General features: G+C 55.5%; 1 protein-coding gene across 1 annotated transcript in view; it reads right to left on the bottom strand.

Moving 5' to 3' along the window:
- The window catches only part of LOC308359646 (coronin-7), a gene marked incomplete at its 5' end in the record, with an annotated part of 56,184 nt that extends 37,757 nt beyond the window's left edge, over nt 1-18,427 (bottom strand). Inside the window, 6 exons of the mRNA XM_080830854.1 lie at nt 7,707-7,783; nt 10,543-10,726; nt 11,118-11,188; nt 14,850-14,924; nt 16,221-16,317; nt 18,266-18,427. Coding sequence (XP_080686980.1) covers nt 7,707-7,783; nt 10,543-10,726; nt 11,118-11,188; nt 14,850-14,924; nt 16,221-16,317; nt 18,266-18,427 — 666 coding nt within the window. The remainder of the gene's footprint in view (nt 1-7,706; nt 7,784-10,542; nt 10,727-11,117; nt 11,189-14,849; nt 14,925-16,220; nt 16,318-18,265) is intronic.
- Between the last annotated feature and the right edge of the window lie 3,214 nt (nt 18,428-21,641).

The raw sequence follows: 21,641 nt of genomic DNA, 5'->3' as shown, positions 1-21,641 counted from the left end.
AGAAGAAGGCCGAGGGGAAGAGCTTCACGACGTCAGCTTTGGTAATGATTTCTGGCACAAGACACTAAAAGCACGGGGAACAAAAGCAAAAACAGACAAACGGGACTACACCAAACTTAACTTTTGTTCCTCAAAGAATGCAATCAGCAGAGTGAAGAGTCACCCAAAGCGACGGGAGAAGACACTGGCGGATCAGGTCTCTGATAAGGGATTAGTATCCAGAGCAAGTGAAGAATTCGTACAGCCACAAAAATGTTAAATAACTCTCTTTAAAAAGTGGGCAAAGGGGACGCCTGGGTGGCTCAGTTGGTTAAGCCGCTGCCTTCGGCTCAGGTCATGATCCCAGGGTCCTGGGATCGAGTCCCACATCGGGTTCCTTGCTCGGCGGGGAGCCTGCTTCTCTCGCTGCCTCTGCCTGCCTCTCTGCCTGCTTGTGTGTACTCTCTCTCTGTCAAATAAATAAATAAAATCTTAAAAAAATAAAAAAATAAAAAAATAAAAAATAAAAAATAAATAAAAATAAAAAATGGGCAAAGGACTTGAACAGATAATTCTCCAAAGGTAGACCAATGGCCAAGAAATATACAAAAAGATGTTCATCATCACTAGTTGTCGGAGGAACACAAAGTAAAACCACAATGAGAGGATCACCTCATACCCGTTAGGATGGCCCCTGTCAAAAACTCAGGAAACAACAAGCGTTGGCGAGGACTTGGAAAAGTGGGAACCCTCGTGGTGCAGCCGCTGCGGAAAACGGTGTGAGAGTTCCTCAAGAAAGTAAAAATAGAATTCCCTTATGACCTGGCAATTCCACTGTGAGTACCTCCCCCAGGGAAGTGAGAAGAGGGTCACGTTATCATTCACAGCACTCACGGCAGCGTTCTGCACAACGGCTGACAGGCGGGGGCCACCTGAGTGTCCTCTGACAGAGGAGTGGGTAAACACATGCACGGTGGAATATTATACAGCCGGGAAAAAGAGGTCCCGCCCCACGCCATGACACAGACGAACCTGGAGGACATTATGGTAAATGACACAAGCCAGTCACAAAAAGACAAATAGTATATGCGTCCACCTATGGGAGGTGTCTAAACGGGTCCACACCACAGATATGGAAGGGAGAATGGTGCTTACCGAGTGCGGGGACGGTGGGTGGGGGGCGGCAAAGGGAAGCTGTTGTTTAATGGGTGTGGGTGTGGGGTTTCAGTTCAGGAGATCCGCTTCACAACAATGTAAGTAAACTTCACTTAACTGTCTACTTAAAAAGGGTTAAGATGGTAAATTTTATGATGTGCTTTTTACCACCATAAAGAAAGAGTCGCCAGCCCACCAAAAGACTGGGAACGCCCATAAATGTACATTACTAAGTGAAAGACGCCAATCTGGAGAGGCTGTACGTTGTGTGATTCCAACAATATGACATTAGGGAAAAAGCAAATCTCCCGGAGATAGCAAAGAAGTCAGTGGTTGCCAGTGGTTCGGGAGACGGAGAGAGGGATAGGGGTGAAGCCCAGGGCACTTTTAGGGCGGAGCAGCTCTTCTGTACAATGCTGTCATGTGGGTGGCTGATGTCCTACACTTGTCGAGACCCCTACAATGCAACACCAAGAGTGAAGCCTCTTGTAAACTCCGGCCTTTAGTTAATGTGGCAAAATTGGTTTAACCATAACAGACGCAGCATCCCAACCAACATGAGACCAGATGGGAGGAGGACGGATATGGGAACTCTTGGTACTGTCTGCTCGGTTTCTGCCTGGTTCCGGCCCAGGAGTTCGGGAGGCAGGGCTGCAAACAGTCCGTGCCCAGAACTGGACTCCGCAACCCACAAGCGATCACGGGGAACTGCGGAGAGAAACTCAGACCTGAGACGAACCTCCAGGGCAAGCAGACCTTGCACTGGGAAGGGAAAGGTATTCACAGGAAGTGGAAATGCATGAATGAAGATGTGGAAACAGGAACTTGCTGACATGTGACGTAAGGGGAAGACAAGGCCAAGACCAGGTGGTGGGAATGGAGGGGGCGGTGGGTGAGAGCACAACTGGAGAGGGGGGGGCCAGCCCAGAGGCCTCGAAAGCCCGGCCTCCCCTGGTAGACCAGTCCCAGGTCTCCCTGATGCACCTGGAGGGGTCCCAGGGCTCTTGGGTCACTCCTGGTAAAGTCCTCGCAACTGCCGATTACTGAGCACTTGCCCTGTGCCACGTGGGAAGCAGGCCCAGGCCAGGAACGAGCTGACTGTGCAGCAGCACCACGCCACTCCACAGCTCTGCAGGAGGATGCGATGTCGAGACAGACAGAAGAGGACAGAGACACGCACAGGACCAAAACGGGCAGAAAGAACAATGAAACGTGGAGCAAGATGGAGAGAGAGGACCACTAGAGATGGAGGACAGAGACGGGGCAGCAAGAGGCAGAGAAGAGGGAGAGACAGTGAGACTGTGAGAGACAAAGGATCTTGAGAGATGGTGGGCAAGACAGAATGCCTCTTTGGGGTGCCTGGCTGGCTCAGTCAGTGGACTATGCGACTCTTGAGCTCAGGGCTTTGAGTTTGGGCCCCACACTGGGTAAGAGAGTACGTGGAAATAAAATATAGAAAGGAAGAAAGAAAATATATTGGGGCGCCTGGGTGGCTCAGTGGGTTAAAGCCTCTGCATTTGGCTCAGGTCATGGTCTCAGGGTCCTGGGATCAAGCCCCACATCGGGCTTTTTGAGCGGCGGGGAGTCTGCTTCCCCCTCTCTCTGCCTGACTCTCTGCCTACTTGTGATCTCTGACAAATAAATAAATAAAATCTTTTAAATAAATAAATAGATAAAAAAGAAAAAAATATAGAAAGAAAGAAAGAAAATATAGAAAGGAAAAAAAGAAAGAGAAGATGCCTCCTGGCAGCAAAGGCCACTCACTCCCAGCTAAGCAACAGAGCCCCATGGAGAGCCTGAAGGTCTGGGTTTGGACGCCAGCTCCACCACCTACGGGCTCCGTGACACGGGCAAACCCCTGAGGCTTAGGTAGGAAGAGGATCACTGATGGCAGCACCTCTCATGAGTCAAAGTCCTAATTCTTGCCACACTGGGTACTCCCCAATGGCAGCCAGGCCAGCAAATGCTGGAGCTTGACACTGGATCCACACAAGGGGTCACACTGGGCGCCGGAGGCTGGGCCATGGCAGGGGGGTGTGGCACTGGGCTACAGAGGGGCACATACCCCTGGGCTCACAGGCGCCACCAGACCACTGGGAGCAGGAGCACAGCTGGCTGGACCATCCGTGAGGCCAGCGCGCCCCCTAGCGGCTGCCTGCACTTTCCTTTAGCGGGAGGAGCTGGGAAGGGGCTCCTGCGGGGCCTGGAAAGGGAATCAGGGGTCCTGGAAGGCAGAACCAGACAGCCAGGTGGGAGACGGTGTGGAGAGCGGGAGGCTGTGGGAGGAAGCAGTGTTTCGCACACCCCACCTGACTCAGGTAGCGCTGTGTGTAAACCCAGAGCCAGTCCGCCATCACTGGCGAGAGGGCGCAGGCTCCTTCCTGCTGAGGGTGGGTCCCCTCACTGGCTCCCTCAACGCTCAGGATTAGCCCATGGGCACCTCCTCTTGACCTGCAGTCACGGGGGTGGCGTCCCCTTCTGCACCATTCCCCATAGGTTTTTGCATTTGACACACCCATCCAGGACCCTGAGGATACCCCTTAAAGCAGAAGAGGGTGGCAGTGAACGCAGGACTCTGGTGCCCCCTGAGACAGCGCTGGCAGGTCATGAGAGTGGCGGTCACACCCTGCTGGGCCAGCGTCCCCTTCAGGACGCTGCACCCTGACAACGGCATCCTAAGGTACTGTGTCCCCACAGGGAGAGCCCCTAGGTCCAGGAACAGCGTGGAGAGTGGGGGGGCTGGGGGAGGGCTCCGCTCCAGGGATCCACTCGGAAAATCTGCGTTGTTCCTCCCTACAACTTCAGGTTCCCTGGGTCTAGAGGGGAAGTGGAGTTCCTCTGCATTGAGCCTCATAAGTGGCCTCATCACACTTATTCTTCCTCCAGGGACACCTGCAGGCAAGAAGCTGAGTCATCACGCCAACAGGAAGGGGCAGGACACAACGGGGCTTTCTCAGCTGGGGAGCTCTCCATCCCACCTCACCCTCTGAACTAGATGGTAAATGGAGCTCCGATCCCTGGGGAGAGGGGCTGGACAGCTCCTGAACACGTCCTCAGTCAACCCTCCGCACGAAATCCCCACACCTGACACCCTCTTCCCCACACTCTGGGTCCTCCTCCCCGCTCCACCATACCCTCCTGGGAAATCACGCCCACCTCCTCCCCACGCACGCTGTCACCTGACCACCAAGACCTGACGCCAGCACTGCCCCCTCTCCCAGGACCGGCAATGCTCCTTACCATTTCCCCATGTCCCGTCCTGTCCCACCGCCACGGCGCCATCTGACCACGCCACCGCCTCATGCCGCGTCCCCCACACACCACACCCACTGCTCTCACCTGGCCTTGTACTTGCCCTCAGCCTACCCCACCTCCCTTGGACTGCAGCTGCCTGCAGCTCCTCCCGCGGGCACTCCACACCCGGCCGCCATCTACCGCAGCAGAAACCCCGGGAGACATCCCTGCGTCCTAACCCATCTTTACAGAGCCACGGCGAAAACCGAGTCAAGCACGCCGGGCTGTGAGCTCTGAGGAAGGAAGGTGCCCCTCCACCTGCTCCACAGGCGCCCCCAGAAACAAAAATCTATATACAAATATATTCAGACGTTACAACCCACGAAACGAGTAAATTGGTAAACTTATACGATAAGGTATTTTGTATGTTTGTTCAATTACTGATGAAACGGAGAACGTATCTTTATGCAGAACAGAAAAGGCAGGGTGGAGAACCTGGAGGCGTGATCTCCACATGTGCAGAGAGACATGCCTCAGAAGAGATGAGAGAGAGACGTCAAAAGGGTGACTGGTACTGCCCCTGGGTGGGAGGATCACAGGGGATGGTTTTTTCTTTACTTTTCCACTGCTCTCTCAAGTTAGTGAAACAAGCACAAACGACTGCACTTTGGTCACCATAAAGCAAGAATTTCCCGAGAGCATCTCCTTGCGTCCCTCCAGGTCTCCTGTGCGCCTTTCTCTCACACACCGGCGAAGGGTGTGGAAATGCAGGGCAGGGAGGGCTTCTCACTGGAGGGGGAGGTCCCAGCCCAGAACCCTGTCCCTTCCTCCTCAGTGAGGGCAGGCCCGATCTCATTGTCTCTGGGAAGCCGTGCTCTGAGTAAGAGAACCACACCGCCTTCCAGCAGGGGCTCCTTCCGGGCTGGCAGCCCCTTGGACCCCAGAGCATAGGCCAATGTCTAGAACCTACTGTCTGATGAACTGAATGGGGGGGAAAAGTTGATTAAGAAAACTGGGGGGGGGGGGCGCCTGAGTGGCTCAGTGGGTTAAAGCCTCTGCCTTCAGCTCAGGTCATGGTCTCAGGGTCCTGGGATCAAGCCCCACATCGGGCTCTCTGCTCAGCAGGGTGCCTGGTTCCCCCTTCTCTCTCTGCCTGACTCTCTGCCTACTTGTGATTTCTCTCTCTGTGTCAAATAAATAAAAATCTTAAAAAAAAAAAAAAAAGAAAGAAAAGAAAACTGGGGGGGGGAGCGGGGTTACAGTACCTGGGTGACTCAGTCGATTTGAGTATCCAACTTTTTTTTTTTTTTAAGATTTTATTTATTTATTTGACAGACAAAGATCACAAGTAGGCAGAGAGGCAGGCAGAGACGGGGGGAAGCAGGCTCCCCACTGGCAGAGAGCCCAATGCGGGGCTCGATCCCAGGATCCTGGGATCATGACCTGAGCCGAAGGCAGAGGCTTTAACCCACTGAGCCACCCAGGTGCCCCAGCATCCAACTTTTGATTTCAGCTCAGGTCATTATCTCAAGGTCCGAAGATCGAGCCTTGCATCGGGCTCTCAGCTCAATGTGGAGTCTGCTTGACATTCTCCCTCTCCTTCTGCCTGCCTCCACTTGTGTGCACTCTCACTCTCTAAAATCAATCCATCAGTCTTAAAAAAGAAAACCCTGGGAAATGGGTGTTCTGAGAAAGCAGACAAGTTTGTAAACAGGATCCCCAAGTATGGAGACCGCACATTTTCTCCGTAAGAGGAGCCCCCCATGTCCCCCCAACAGTTAGCCACCAGAGCAGCCCTTGCAGACTCTGCCATCTTCCCATCATCCTTCATGAGTGGCTCTAAGACACAGCACAACCCCAGAAGTCCCGAAGATCACCCATCTCCCCAAATCCAACAGATAAGTGTTATTCACCCCTCAGCAGACTCTTCTGGGGGTCCCCAGACACCTCCCTCAGGGACCCTGTTGCCCTGGGCCTAGGGGCATAGACTGCCAGCCTGCCTCGGCTTCTTTCCTGCCACAGGGTGGCTCCTTTCTTCTGCTGCACAGGTTCTGACCCTTTCTCCGGGTCACTCTACCACCCTCCTCCCACCCTCCTCTCTCCTGCTTGGGGGACACCCCTCTTTCCCCTGGTAGGTGCCCTGCAATGCAGATGCCACCTGTCCTCCCACCCTCAGCTCACACTGATGCCCAGAGCTCCAGTCCATGGACATCCCAGGCCCCCTCTAGCCTAGAGGCTGAGAATTACCCCTAGAGGCTCCCTGTTTGGACGGCAGGCTTCCCCTCCAACCTGCAACCCTGGAACCAGCCTCACGACCCCCACCAAACCCCACCCCAGCCCAGCACCAGCCCATGGTTCTCCCCTCCATGTTCCCCAAACCTCTCTGCATCACCCCGTCTGAGTATGGTCCTGCCTCCCCCAGGAGGTGGCCTACCATCCCTTTTGGGTACCGCCCATCCCTGCAATGTTCTGGCCACACTGCAACTGGGGAGATTTCAAAACATCCATCTGCTCACCTTACGCCACGGCCCGCCCCCCTCTGGCTTTAAACATCCCAGGGTCTCCTGCTGTTTCTACGGTAACAAGTGTCACCCTGTGCACGTGCCTCCAGCCTCGCCCACTGCTCTCTGCCCCCGGGCCCCTTCTAGGCCTGCACCTATCGCTACTCTGCCCAGCTCTCCCCATCCAACCCCAGTAACCCTCCCTTCCCGGGCCCCTGCCTGAGGCCAAGCCCCTGGCCTCTCAATCAGCTCAGAGTTCCTCGTGTCCCTCTCTCAGGGTCCTGTCACAGCTCACACTGATCTTTTCATCTGTATGATGCCTTGGGCCATGTTGGCTACTCTCACCAGCAGGGGACCCGGTGGGCACAGGGCCTGGCATCAGTGAGGACCCAGAGGCCTGCTGACAGCATGTGGGGGCCGGCACCAAGCCCTGTGTATGGCTGCTGCTCGACATGACCCTCTAGGAAAGACAGTGGTGTGGACAAAGCACACAGCAGCCCGATGAGGTTGGCTGAGGATGGAGGGGAGCCACACACAGACACCAGGGTTGGGGGTGGGGCTAGCATGGGGCCTAACTTGAGCCCCGATCTGATAGGGACCCCATACCCTAGTAGTGAGGGGGTGTGAGGGTTTCCAGATGCAGATGTGAAGCTGAAAGTGAGGGCAGCTGAGGTGGGGGAAGGGGATTCACAATGCCCCTGACCTAAGCGCTTTCCTGACCCATAAATACCGCCAAGCCCGCCAGGTACAGCCCAGGACATGCGCTCCCCAACGTGATATCCCCGCACCAAGCCGGCACGCCTCAGTCCCTGCCGCAGGTATTTCCCCAAGACTCACCTTGCACGTCGTGCCCACCAGGGCTCCGTCCCGGCTCCAGACAACACCCTGCACCAGGTCCCCATGGGCCGCCAGCTCTGCAGAGAAGCAGCCAAGGTCAGGAGGGGGTCCAAGGTCTCCCCACGCTGTCCCAGGCAATGGGGGCACCAGGAAAGTGGGCACAGGAGGGCCTAGCTCGGGGTGGTGCCCAGGGCAGAAGCAGCAGCTGCAAGGTCTCTCTCAAGTGGGAGGGGCAGGCCAGCATCTCCTTCCAGACCCCTGCAGTGCGCCTGGACTTCTTCCTTCAGCCCTGCCCACATCGGGCCACACGTCTACTCTAAAACCTTCTGAGCCTCCCTGCCCTCGCCCATCCCAGCTCTCACGTCCCACCGAGGCTAACGTCCAGTCACTCACCAACACAGCCCCACTGAGTCACACCAGCCCGTGGCCAGGACACACACGTTCCCACCCCGGGCCTCTGCTTGGGCCATCCTTGCTCCTCCCCCAGCGTGATGGTTTTAAAATACGTCCACGAAAAAAAAAATAAATAAATAAAATAAAATAAAATACATCCACGAATTATGTGATGCTCGTTCTATTAGAGGTTGAACGGTCTCCCCACAAAAAGATGCTGGGATGCCTGGCTGGCAATGTCGGAAGAACATGTGACTTCTTGGTCTCGGGGCGGGAGTTCAAGCCCCACACTGGGTAGAGAGATTACTTAAAAATAAATAAATAAATAAACTTAAAAGGGAAAAAAAAAAAAAAGATGCTGACGTCCTAACCCTCAGTACCTGTGCTGTACCTTTCTTTGAAAACAGAGTCTTTTTAGAAGATCAGCTTAAGCTGATATTGTTCAGGGTGGGTTCTAGTCCAGTAGGACTGGTCCTCGTGAAAAGGGAAACATGGACACACAATCAGACGTGCACAGGGAAGAAGACAGGGAGAAGACACCACGTACAAGCCGAGGGATGCCTGGGGGGCCTGGGACAGACTCGCCCTCATTGCCCTCAGAAGGTGCCACCCTGCCCGGACCCCTGGGTTTCAGACTTCCACTCTCCAGACTGTGAGACAGAAGTCTCTGTGACCTGAAGTCATCCAGATTGTGGTGCTTTCATTACGGCAGCCCTCGGGCTCTAAGGCACCCTCTCTTCCAAATGCGGAACCCCATTCCCTTCCCCCTGAGTGGGAGCAGGGCTTAATCAACTCGTTTCTACTGAGGACCGTCAAGAGCACGTGGAGGTGTGTGACTCGCAAAGCTGAGCCATGGAAGGCACTGCCGCTTCCCCCTGCTCCCGGCCCCGTGGTGGTCCACCGGAGGCAGCCAGCCTCGGGCTGTGGGGGCAGCCCAGGGAGGGGCCCGGTGGCGGGGACTGAGGTGTCCTCCTCACAGCCAGCACCGTGTCCGCAAACCCTCTGAGAAGCTGAGCCTCCTGCCACAACCAAGTCTCCTGATGAGAAAGCCAACGTCTTAGTCGCAACCTCGTAAGAGACCCTGAGCTGGGACCACCCAGCTGAGCAGCTCCCAAACCTCTGACCCTCAGAAACTGCGAGATCATAAACGTTCATAAATATTCTAAGCCTCTATGTTCTGGGATAATCTGTTCTGCAGCAGCAGATAACCACTTTGCCCAGGTCTCCTCCCCCTGGGATTAACCCCAGCCCTGCTGCCCACCTGCTCCACGGGCTGGACCCCGTTGTTTAACCTCATCTGCGACAAGGGAATGGCAGCGGTGGCCTGTGGAACCACTGGGCTGAGTTGGCAGGAAGGCCTCAGCACTGTCCGGAGCTGAGAGGGCTCGAGACACAGCAGTTACAGCTGGGTGACCCCGCACTGACAGACTGCCTGGTGACCGTCCCCTCTGCTTCAAAGGCCAGGACGGTCTCCTGGATGGTACCAGGAGCTGGGTAATTCACAGTACCGGCGGCCCTCTGTTGGCCCCTTGGTCCCAGCCCCAGAGGTAGGGATCTCACCTCGGTGAGCCTGACCCATGCCGGATGCTCCAGACAGCCCTATAAGGGCCTCGGCAGAAATGACACCGGGGTATCACCACAGAACGCCAAGCCTTCGCATGGGTCACGGGGTCACAGCCATTTGCTGAGGAATCTGACCCAAAGCTGTCATCATCTGTGCTGGTCTGACTGTTTGTGTCCCCCCCACACTGAAGCCTAACTCCCGCTGGGACGGGGTCTGGAGGCAGGGCCTTAGAGAAGTGACCCGGTCAGGAGGGTGGAGCCTCCTGACCCACATCGGTGACCTGATAAGAGGTCCTGAGAGCCCCCTCGTCCCTTCTGCCGGGTGAGGATGAAGCACCGGGATGGCCATCGGTGACCTGGAAGCAGGTTCTCACCAAACACCGAGTCGGCCGGCACCCTGACCTTGGACGTCCAGGCTCCAGAACCACGAGCAATGAATTCCTGTTGTTTGTTTGTAAGGCACCCTGGCTGCGGGGGCGGCTTAGAGCAGCCAGACTTGGAACGCACCAAGACAGGCTCAGCCGTGAAAATGAGTGGAGAAGCCTGGGGGAAGGGGCTGCAAGACAGCAGAACCCTCGTCTGGCAGAGAAGCAGCCAGAAGTTTGTTTTCAAAACCGAAGTGACATACCACTCAAGAAGCCACACTAAGAAAGGTACTTGGGCATACGGAGGAAAAACAACTTCACGACACGAAAACAGAAGCCTACAGGAAGTGGGACAGAGCATTTGGGATACATCTGCTAGACTCTCACCACCTTTCCTACCACTGACACACAAGACGTTAACACGTATCCTGGAATTCACGTTAAGGAACGCAGAAGGCGACAGTGTGCCGTCCGGACGGGGTCTGCCCGGGGAGGGCGGCCAGTGCGGCCCGTACCTGTGAGGGGCTGCTGCTTGGCCACGTCCCAGAGCTTCACGGCCGTGCCCGCTGCGCTCACCAGGACGCCGTCGGCGGTGGGATGGAACTGCAGCCCGTCCACCTGCACGGGCTCCGGGCCCAGCACCAGCCCAGGCACCGAGGGCAGCGCCTGGCCAGCGGCAGGCAGGCGCCACAGCTTCACCTGCGGGAAAGAGTAAGTCCGTGAGCCCAGGGGGTGGTACTTGGGCACAGGGGCCGTGTATCCCATGAGAAGAAAGACAGGGCAATCCAGCCCCAAATCACGGCATGTCATCAGAGGTGGGGGGGGGGCAGGGAGACACGGGGCAGGGGCTCTGATCCATCCCTTCCAGTGTCCCATTCCACCCCGGCCCTGCCCTCCTCAGGCAGCCCAGCAGCAGGACAGCAAGTCAGGGCCACGGCTCCTGTCAAAGGCACGGGAGCGCGCGGGAGCCAGTGCAGGCCGAGGAACCGAGGCTCTGGGCTACCCCAGCTCTGGAGGCCTGCGCAGGGGCCGAAGGCCCTGGAGGGCACTGGGAGGAACATCAAGCAGCTCGTCCAGCAGCTCCACTCACCGTCCTGTCAGCTGAGCCCGTGGCCAGGAGGAAGTCATCAAAGGGAGAGAAGTCCAAGTCTGTGACCAGGTCTGTAGGAAAGCAATGGCTGACACAGGCCTGGCAAGAACTTCCCAGGACTTCGATTCCAGCCCAGCAGGATATCTCCCCCAGGTGAGGAACCACAGCCTGGGGCTTCAGAGGTGGAGACAACTCCGCCCACATGGCGGCAGGCTGGAAGTCCACGAGGAAAGTCACACTGTAAATTCCCGCCTGTGATACACATCCGCCAGGATGGGCAAAGGCCCTGGCGTCAGGAGGTCAGCACGATGACAGGCAGGAAGCTCCTCAAAACCCCAAGCACCTGCATTTGCTCCAAACCCAGAGCCCAGTGCAGGGCCCGGCAGGCAAACGTGTGAATGACTGCGAGTGCCAACCCATGAGGGATTCACGAACTGGACAGACACCACCCGGCCCTGACAGACCCTCAGCACCGCCACAGCGAGACACACACACATGTCTCTGCAGACAGAGCAAGAGGTGGGCAGAGTGCAGGGCCTCTCAGGTCAGGCCTCAGGGCAGCTTCATGGAGGAGACGCGGGGAGCCCTGAAGAACGTGAAGGACTAGAACAGGTCAGAACATCAGGGAAGCGGGCACCTGGGTGACACGTGCAAGCTAGGAGCTCTCTGCCCCTCGAGATGCCAGGGGGGCGGGGCACAGTGTATCTGATCCAAGGATGAGCAACCAGCTTCTCTCTCAAGGGAATTAAACCAGGAATTGGGAGGCCTCGTGACAGGGTGCCTCAGGGACTGGCCTGGGTGGGGCGGAGGGCAGCCAGCCGGGAGGGAGCCATCGGCTCCCGTGCCAGGACCCTCCGCAGGCCTGCATGTCCAGCTGCTCCTTCGGTTTTGGAAACTCCCCAGGGCTTCAGCTCTGGAAACTCTCCTCTAAATCCCTTTTTGGCCAAAGCAAGCTGGAGTTGGTCTCAGTTCTTTGCAACCCAAGAATCGGAGCTGCTCACCTCTAGAAGGCCAGGAGGGGGAGACAGGGACACACAGAGTGAGCCACAGCCCTGAGGGGAAACCCACATTTCCTGAATCTCACGAGGGGGGTGAGGAGGCCAGGGCTCAGTGTGGGGGGGTGGCAGGGAACTATGAGCATTCTGGCCAGGCTTGCGTCACCAGAGGAAGGAGCAGAGCGACTATCTCTGCGGCCTGCCTCCACTGGGGGTCAAGCAGGTCTGTGTTCCTCTCTGGCCACAGCCGGACTCCAGGCATCCCAGCCAGAACAGAAAAGAGAAGGGGCAGATGAAGACGGGCACCGCTTGGGACAGCCCTGGTCTGGACTCCTGGAAGCCCTGCCACCCTGACTGTGGGGTCTGCACAGGACAGGGCAGGGCCCAGCTGGGTGCCGCAGCCAGCATGAGCAAGCTGGCGTCCCCGAGGGAACGAGAACCAGGGACGTGGCCAACCTGAGTGTCCAGCTGGCCAGCAGGCCTGTGTCCTTTGCGTGCGTTTATCTCATCAAATCCTCACAGCGACCCCTCAGGATGGCACCGCGGTGTGATCCCCAATGGGGGGGATGAGGACGTGAGCACAGAAGTGGTTTAAGTAACTTGCCCAGAGCCACACAGCTAAGAAAGGACAAGGCTGATGGCTGGGAAGTCAGTCTGGTTTCAGAACCTACACCCTCAGCACAGCACCACGCTGCCCTTCCCAGGTCGGAGCAAGTTCCCAGCCACCCCACAACCCAGACCGCAGGAACACTCTGAAACACCTCCCAGCCCCCTGCTGCCTGGGCAGCTGGGCTGAAGGGCACCTGGCCCTGAGCCAGGAGGCAGAAGGCACCCCCGAAAGGCAGGGGAGCAGCAAGAGGTCAGCCCACCGCACTCTCCCCCCACTGGCGGCACCTTCGAGGGCAGACTGGTGCCTGCTGCTTCGAAGGCAGATTCTGAGGAACTAGAGGTACCCCCCATGCAGCGTTCCAGCAAGGCTGTGAACAGCTGAGGCCACAGGGAGCTACACCCGATCAAAAGGGCCTGGTCCAGCTTCTCCTCAAAGGCCCCCCAGTAATGGGGCTCGTTACCTGGCAGGCACCAGCAACCTGGGGCAGCTCCCCCAGGGGTAACATGCATCAAGAATACAGGGCTCAGGGCGCCTGGGTGGCTCAGTCGTTAGGCGTCTGCCTTCGGCTCGGTTCATGATCCCAGGGTCCTGGGATAGAGCCCTGCATTGGGCTCCCTGCTCCGCAGGGAGTCTGCTTCTCCGCTGCCTGCCACTCCCCCTGCTTGTGCTTGTGCGCGCGCGTGCGCGCGCACTCTCTCTCTGTCAAATAAATAAATCTTAAAAAATAACAAAAACTTTCTTCAGAAAGGGGTAAGAATGGATAAGAAAGCAGACTCCTGCCATGCATTACAACAAAGAAGAATCTCAAAACGTTATGCTAAGTGAAAGAAGCCAGATTTGAGAGACTCCATGTGGTATGATTCCATTTATGCGAAATGTCCAGAAAAGGCCGGGCCATAGAGCAGAAGCTGGCAAACGTTTGCTGCAAAGGGTGAGACAGTGAATACTCGAGGGCTTGGGGGCCATATGTTCTCTGTCATACCTCCTCAACTCTGGGGTTGCTGGGAGAAAGCAGTCACAGGCTGAATGCCAATGAAGAGGGTGGCTGTATCCCCAAAAACGCTATTTACAAAGACAGGAGCTGGCCAGACTTCTGGGGCCATGGCCGTGACAGTAGCTGGCAGACCCCGGCCGCAGAGCCAGAAAGTAGATCAGCTGGAGCCCAGGGCTTTGGAGCCAGAGGTGGAAACGGATTAACCACAAAGGGGCAGGAAGATCCTCTGGGGAAACGTTCTAAAATTGGGTTTTGGATGACCAATTCTGTCACTTCCATAAGAGTCATTGAGTTCCTCACTCAAAACAAGTCACATCAATGGTACGTAAACGATGCCTCAATAAAGTCGTGAAAGGCTTTCAGAAAGAACGAGAAGAAAAAGGTGTAGACATCGTTCTCAGCACACCGAGGGCTCTTCACCACGGTTACTTAATTGGCCGCTGTTCTCATCAGCCGGACCCCGACACTGAGCCGCACACTCAGACTGGGGACCTAGGGCCAGCCCTCTTCCCTCCCCCCAGGCAGCCCAGCAGGGGCAGGAACGCAAGCCAGACGGGCTGGCCCAAAGCCGCAGCAGCAGCTGGACAGGGAGCGAGGAGGCAGCTGGGCCAGGGCTGCCGCAGCCCAGGGAGAGCGAGCTGTTCCCTCGGAGCGGGCAGGCTGCCAGGCGGGCTGCCGGTTGCCCCCAGAAGCAGCTGCGGCTCACAAAAGCGCTCTTTGTGAGGCCCCATCTCCAGCCCCGAAGCCCGGACGGCCCCCTCCTAGAAGGGTGTTGAGCAGCCTGGCTGGGGAGGAGGCCTGGTGGTGAGGGGTGGTCTGCTGGGCTCAGAACCCCAGAGGGCTGAGTCTGCCACAGTGCACTCCACGGCATCGGCCTGGAGCCTGGTGCTGGCCGGGCCCGTCCCCGTCCTCTCAGGTGGGCGACCTGGAGCACTCAGGTTCCCCTCTCTCTGCCCAAGCGGAATTCTCAACCAGGACCCAGCCTTCCAATATGGACACTGAACGAAGGTATAGCAAGGTATAGTAGGAGGGACTTCACCAGCCATGGGACTGTGGCTTCAGGTGAGTATGGGTTCCTGCACCCAAGGAGGGAGGAGCAAGTTCTAGACTTCCTTGGTCCAGTCTCCACTCACCTGAATGGCAGCCGAGGTAGGTCACCTGTCTCTTGTCCTCTCCTTGGCCTTCCAAAGGCACGATGCCCAGCACACCTGTTGAACACATGGGGGCTCTGACTTCAGTCCTAATGGGAACTGTCTCCTGCCCAGGGCACCCAGAGGACAGGAGACCCAAAAGCTCAAGCTTGGACCTTCCCAGAGCCTCCACCAATCATAAGACAATATCCCCCCGGACGCAGTGATTGATCCAAGATTATTTTCTTTCCCTAGGAAAGAACATGTGACATCAGATGTACAGAACATATTGAAAAAAGAGATTGTCTCTTTTTCACATTGTGGGTCATATGGGGTCGGCTTAGGGCCACCAGTGGCCACCTTCCTCAGCTTTACTTAAGAAAGAAGCCATCAGGGGCGCCTGGGTGGCTCAGTTGGTTGAGCGACTGCCTTCGGCTCAGGTCATGATCCTGGAGTCCCGGGATCAAGTCCCGCATCGGGCTCCCTGCTTGACAGGGAGTCTGCTTCTCCCGTTGACTTCTCTCCTCTCATGCTCTCTTTCTCGCTCTCAAATAATAGATAAATAAAATCTTAAAAAAAAAAAAAAAGAAAGAAAGAAAGAAGCCATCATCCAAGGGCAGCAGAGCTGAAGAACAGGACACAGGTCAGGGCCAATGGCACGTGTGAGCCTCTGGATACAGCTCTGCCCAAAGCCTATGATGTCTTATTTAAACCAGCCAAAGAACTATCTGAATTCTGTTTAACTCAGTTTGACATCCAAGTTATCACTAGCGACCAAAAAGTCCCAACTAACATAGGGGAGCTTTTCAAATCTTGGTGTTCCTATTGACTCCAGACAGTCCCAGACCCCCAAATGAGGAATGGCTAGCATATGGGGATAGCTGAAAACAAAGAAGACAGTCCTCTCCTAGTCGTCCTAGCCAATCTGTTAAAAACCACAGCCAGGGACGCCTGGATGGCACAGTCAGTTAAGTGTCTGATGTTTGGTTTTGGCTCTGGTCGTGATCTCAGGGTCCTGGGATCGAGCTCCATGTTGGACTCCATGCTCAGTGTGGAATCTGCTTGACATTCTCTCTCTCTCTCTCCCTCTACTCCTCCCACTTATACTGTCTGTCTCACTCTAATAAATTTTTTTAAAAAAACCCCACAGGCAGTGTGGTTTATACAAAGTAGGCATACATAACCGCATCAAAATCAATCCAAGTACTGCACATTGACCACTTTGTAGGGGTCTAAGGCCCTGCAGGGTGCTGACCTCTGACCCCCAAAAGGAGTCTTCAAGCCTCCAGCCTGAAATGAGCCTGCCCTTCTGCCCCATCCTTATTAGGGTGACAATGTCTGAATGTCCATCCACATCCACATCCAGCTCCCTACCTGGACGGTCAGAGTTAAATGCAATCAAGTGGCAGCTGGATTTGATCTGGTTCCCACATGAGGGTGTGGTTCCTGCTCGAATGTCACTGATCCAGGCCTGAAAATAAAGAAAAGAATTGTGACAGCCAGGTCTCTGCTCATAACTAAGGCAAGGGCTGCACAATTAGAAATGTATTTCTTTGGATCTAACCCTGTGCCCACTCACATATTCCCTTAGGATATGCAATACATTACTGAAATGATAACCTCAATCATAGCGGAGTAATTTGGTCTATTAAATCAGTTCTCTAATAAGGGGGAGAAGACTGTCAGAAGGGAAGCTCCGGATAAATAAAGTCAAGACGCCAGGGGGTTTTTCCTGTTAAAAGGGAGAGAGAGGGTCGCCTAGGTGGCTCAGTGGGTTAAGTCTCTGCCTTCGGCTCAGGTCGTGATGTCAGGGTCCTGGGATCGAGCCCCACATCGGGCTCTCTGCTCGGCAGGGAGCCTGCTTTCTCCTCTCTCTCTGCCTGCTTCTCTGCCTACGTGTAGTCCCTGTCTGTCAAATAAATAAATAAATAAATAAATCTTAAAAAAATAAAAGGGAGAGAGAAAAGCAGAGAAAGCAGAAGTGAGCACCTAAAACAGAAGACAGACTCAACTTCCTCCAGGGCACTGCCGAAGGCCTCCCCCAAGCACAGGGGTCTCCTTGCAAGCCCCAGGAGAAAACACTCAAGCTCAGAAAGGGGAAGAATCAAGGCCTCTCCACAAGGTCTCACAGAAAGGTGAACAGTTCACCGCGGAGAGAAGGCAATAATGTTAACACCCCCACATACGGAGGGGCAAAGGAGCACTCGTTCTGAAACTATAGATCAGCAAGGTCCAAATGTTTTCTCTGTTGGTATCAAAGCACTGCGTGACTATCACCCTGGCCACCTGAAAACTGAACACCCTTGTTTCCCAACCTACCCACCCACAGTGCACCAGAAACCGCCTCTCCCCTGCAAGTTTCTATTTCAATTTTCACCTGCGTTATCATCTTGCATTATTTCATTTTTACTGTACAAATAGAGTGATAGGAAATACCTTTAAAAGGAAAACAGATTAAAAAAAAAATAAAATAAAAAATAAAAGGAGAACAGATCACCTGTCCTCCCATCTCCCTACCCTAAACTGTTTAAAACTTTCTCTGTAATCCCTGGTCCCATGCTCATCTGTTTACTTTGCTGGACTACGGCCTACCTGGGACCAGCCCCAAAGCCCATCGAGTATACTCCAGACCCATAAAGGAGTGCTTACTGCAGAAGGACGGTATTAATGCAAATCTGAGCACCTCTCCACCCCTTGCTTTGCTTTCAACCTTTTAGTACAATGGTTCCCCCACTGCACTCAGAAACAACCCCACTTCTTCCTGTGGCCCTCGAACTCTACGGGACTGCTCAGGACCATCTGACAGCCTGCTTCCCCATCACTGCCCTCCACCCACCCTGGCCCACTTTCCAGGCTCCTTCCCACCCCACTCTTCTCGTAGCTGGCTGCTTCTCACCCTCCTGGCCTCAGCTTAAATGTCACCTTCTCCCTGGAGCCTTCCCTGACTACTGTATGGAGATTAACCTCCATGTGGCCATTCATCTCCATCTCCAGCCTAGCCCTTCTTGTGTGTTCTTTGGGGCACTTACTAAAACTTGCAGCGCCCTTGCAGGCATGTCTGCTTGCTGGATGTCTCCCTCACAAGACTGTCAGCAGTACAGAGGAAGTAAAGTGCTGTGGTGTTCACAGTTGTGGTTCCAGGAGCACACGGAAGTACGGAGGAAATACTGTCCAGAGGATGAAAACCGGGCTTCTGCCCCAGCTACCCTGCTGTGCGTTTGCTCCTGATGGGGTTACTAGAGGTCAGCTCCTAAGCCTTCCAAATAATATTGGGAGCAGCAGAGCGGAACTGGCATCATCTCTGAAGCACACCCCTCATGAGGCCAGCTGCCCTTCCGGGGGGTCCGAGGCGCCCCAACACCTGGCTCAGCTCTTCCTCTGGGCTCCACCTCCTCGGGCCTCCCCAGACCCCACCCAACCCTGGCAGCATCACCCCAGTAAGAGAAGAGCTGCTCTTGCGCCAGCCCTGAGAGAAGGAAGCGCCGGCGGAAACCCGAGGGAGGGGCGCGCCTCTGACTGAGGGGCTCCCGCTCTTCAGCTGACACACCCGGACTCGTCAAGGCCAGCGGAGAGAGCGGCATCTCTCCCGTACCCCAGCCCCGGGAAGGGCCGATCGGGGCGGCAGGGAGGAGCTGGTGCCAGCAGCGCCCGAGCCGCGGTCCCCGGCGAGGCCGACCGGAAGCCGAGAAGGCAGGCAGCCTTGCAGGCCTCAGGCCTCGGCGCGGCTGGGCGGGCTACACCGCTTCGGGGGTCCCGGGGCGAGGCGGGCGAGCCCGCGGACCGCGGCGCTCACGGAGCGGCCAGAGAGGGACCCGGCCAGGGAGCGCCTCATTCTGTCCTCCGAGGGCGACGAAACAGCCGGGCCCGGGCCTGAAGGGGGCGCCCGGGGGCAGGCGGGCTCAGGGGTCCCCGAGCGGGGTCCGGGGTAGGGGGAGGGGTGCGGGGACCCGAGGGCAGGGCATACCTCGCGGCGGGACGGCCGGGCCTCCGTGTGTCGGAACTTGGACACTTTGAAGCGGCTCATGGCGACGAGGACGGCGGCGGGTGCAGCTTCGAGGACCCGGGCGTCGGCTCTCAGGTGCACGGACAGCTGCCGCGACTCCCGCCGCCTCCGGCCCCACCCGCTTGCGGCCGCTCGCGGCCACGCCCCGGCACGCCCCCGGCCAATCCCAGCCCGCTCCGGCCCACCGGGCCCCGCCCCGGGCATTTCTCCGCCGGCGGGAGCGCCGCCGGCCCCGCCCCGCAACCAATCGCCGCGAGGCCGCCAGGCGAGGCCACGCCCCAATGCCGGCGGGCTGGCCGCGCGGGCGGGGAGGTCACGTGCGGCGCGCTGTCCGCCCCCGACCTCGCGGGGCGCGCGCGGGGGCTGGGGGCTGGGGGCACAGTCCCGGTTTTGTAGTCAGGCATCTTTCCCGGGGGCGGCTCTTCAGCGTCCCGGGCGCGGCCTGCGCGGGGCAGAGACGGGGCAGAAGTAGACTAGCTCCATTTCGGACACAGGGACCACGCTCAGGACAGAGGAGCCGCTGGCCGCGGTCTCAAAGATAGCGGGTGGCAGCGGGGAAAGGAAGGGGAGCTCAGGTCTGACGCACCTCCCTGTCGCTGGGCTTACTCCAGCTCCTCCGCGTCCCACTCCTCCTGCTTAGGCCAGGTGGACTTGAGGGCAGGGGTGCGGCCTTCAGCATCCCCGCATGAGGGCATGTCTTGGCGCAGGCCTTGGGCGCCGTAGGGCAAGACTGACACCTGCAATGAAAGCAAGTATGATTTAGAGATAAACGGAAAGGCAGAAACGTGAGAGAAATGGAGAATAACTTTCAGAGCGCCGGTGCCCCACCAATGACTCGCTGAGTCCCCAGACAACTCAGGAAGAAAAGAAAACGGCTTCATTCCACCTGGGGCCATTCATTCCACAAGCATATTTCTCTTTGCTTTGAAAGCGAACTCCAGAATACGCTTTCTGCTTGAGAACAGGCAGAACACCTGCTCAGGCGTGTCTGTAAAAAGGACTTTGATCCGAGGAATGCCAATGATTGTTGCAAAAATTTCCGGAGCCTGTGGCAGAGGAGAGCCTGTCCGGAGGTACCTGCCCACAGGGTGATTCTGAAGGTTTGCAGTGGTGGAGGGCACCAACAGACCCCCAGATGCAAGTTCTTTTTTTCAGTTTTCACAAGTAAACTGTGAAGTCTCAAAGGCTACTTCCTACCTGTATCCTACCCAGTGAGTTAAGAGCGACTTTGATCTCCATAAACCGAAAATAAGAGGCCAGTGGAGTTAACTGGGGCCTGGGATTTGGAATTCTGAGCAGTCCAGCAGCCCCTGGATACAGCTTTCTCTGGGGAGTCTACACTTGGAACTCTGGAATTCCAGCAGAGTCCGCAGTGTTGTCTTGTGGTTGTGCTGTTCGATTACTGCTGATATTGCTTCTTTAAAAAAAAACAAAACAAAAACTGTGGTTAAAAATATATATATATATGATTTACAATTTTTAAGTGTACAGTATTAGGGACATTCACAGTGTTGGGCAACAGGTATCCAGAACCTTTTCAGGCAACGCTGAGACTGTACTCATCAAACAACAGCTCTTCATTGCTCTTTCCCACCAGCCCCTGGTAACCACCATTCTACTTTCTATTAGTTTGACTACTTTGTGTATGCATTCACTTTTTAAGGTTTCATTTTTAAGTACTCTCTACACCCAACATGGGGCTCGAACTCTCAACCCTGAGATCCAGAGTCCCATGCTCCTCTTACTGAGCTAGTCAGGAGTCCCTAGTCTGACTATTTGTGTTATCTCATGTCAGTGGAGTCCTATGTTATTTGCCCTTTATTTTCCTTAACATAGTGTCCTTAGGTTTTTCCTTTTGTAGCAAGTGACAGCATTTCCTGCTACCCGCCCCCCCCCCGCCTTTTATTTCCCAAAGTAAGCTCTACGCCCAATGTGGGGCTTGAACTCACAACCAGGAGATCAGGAGTCGCGCACTGTACTGACTGAACCAGCCAGGTTTCTATTATTATCATTATTTTTTTTTAGGATTTCTGTCCTGGTTAAGTCTATTTATTATCTTTTTTTTTTTTTTTTTTTTTTGGTTAGGATTTCTGTCCTGGTTTAGTCTATTATACCACTGTATGCACCATATAATATATGCCATTAATAGATCCCGTTTTATTTATCCACCAACAGCCATTTGGGTTCTCTCACCTCTTGGCTATGGTGAATAATGCTGCTATGAACGTGGACATGCAAATCTCTCTTTAAGGCCCTGCTTTCAATTCTTTTAGGTATAGATCGAGAAGTGGGTTTACTGAATATCTTTTTGAGGTTTCTCCATACCAGATACCGCTTTTAGAATTACAATTATTGAGGGACGCCTGGGTGGCTCAGTTGGTTAAGCAACCGCCTTCGGCTCAGGTCATGATCCCAGCGTCCTGGGATCGAGTCCCACATCCGGCTCTCTGCTCGGCGGGGAGCCTGCTTCTCCCTCTGCCTCTGCCTGCCACTCTGTCTGCCTGTGCTCTCTCTCTCTCTAGCCAATAACTAAATAAAATCTTTTTAAAAAAAAAAAGAATTACAATTATTTAAAAAAAAAGAATTACAATTATTTTATTTTATTTACTTGATAGAGAAAGAGACAGTGAGGGAGGGAACGCAAGCAGGGGGAGTGGGAGAGGGAGAAGCAGGCTTCTCGCTGAGCAGGGAGCCCGATGTGGGGCTTGATCCCAGGACCTTGGGATCATGACCCAAGCCAAAGGCAAATGCTTAACGACTGAGCCACCCAGGCACACCTATAATTACAGTTT

This window comes from Martes martes (genome assembly GCF_963455335.1).
Source record: "Martes martes genome assembly, chromosome: 18".
Taxonomy (NCBI): domain Eukaryota; kingdom Metazoa; phylum Chordata; class Mammalia; order Carnivora; family Mustelidae; genus Martes; species Martes martes.
The sequence above is the reverse complement of the archived record's forward strand: the minus strand, read 5'-3'. Positions and strand labels throughout refer to the sequence as shown.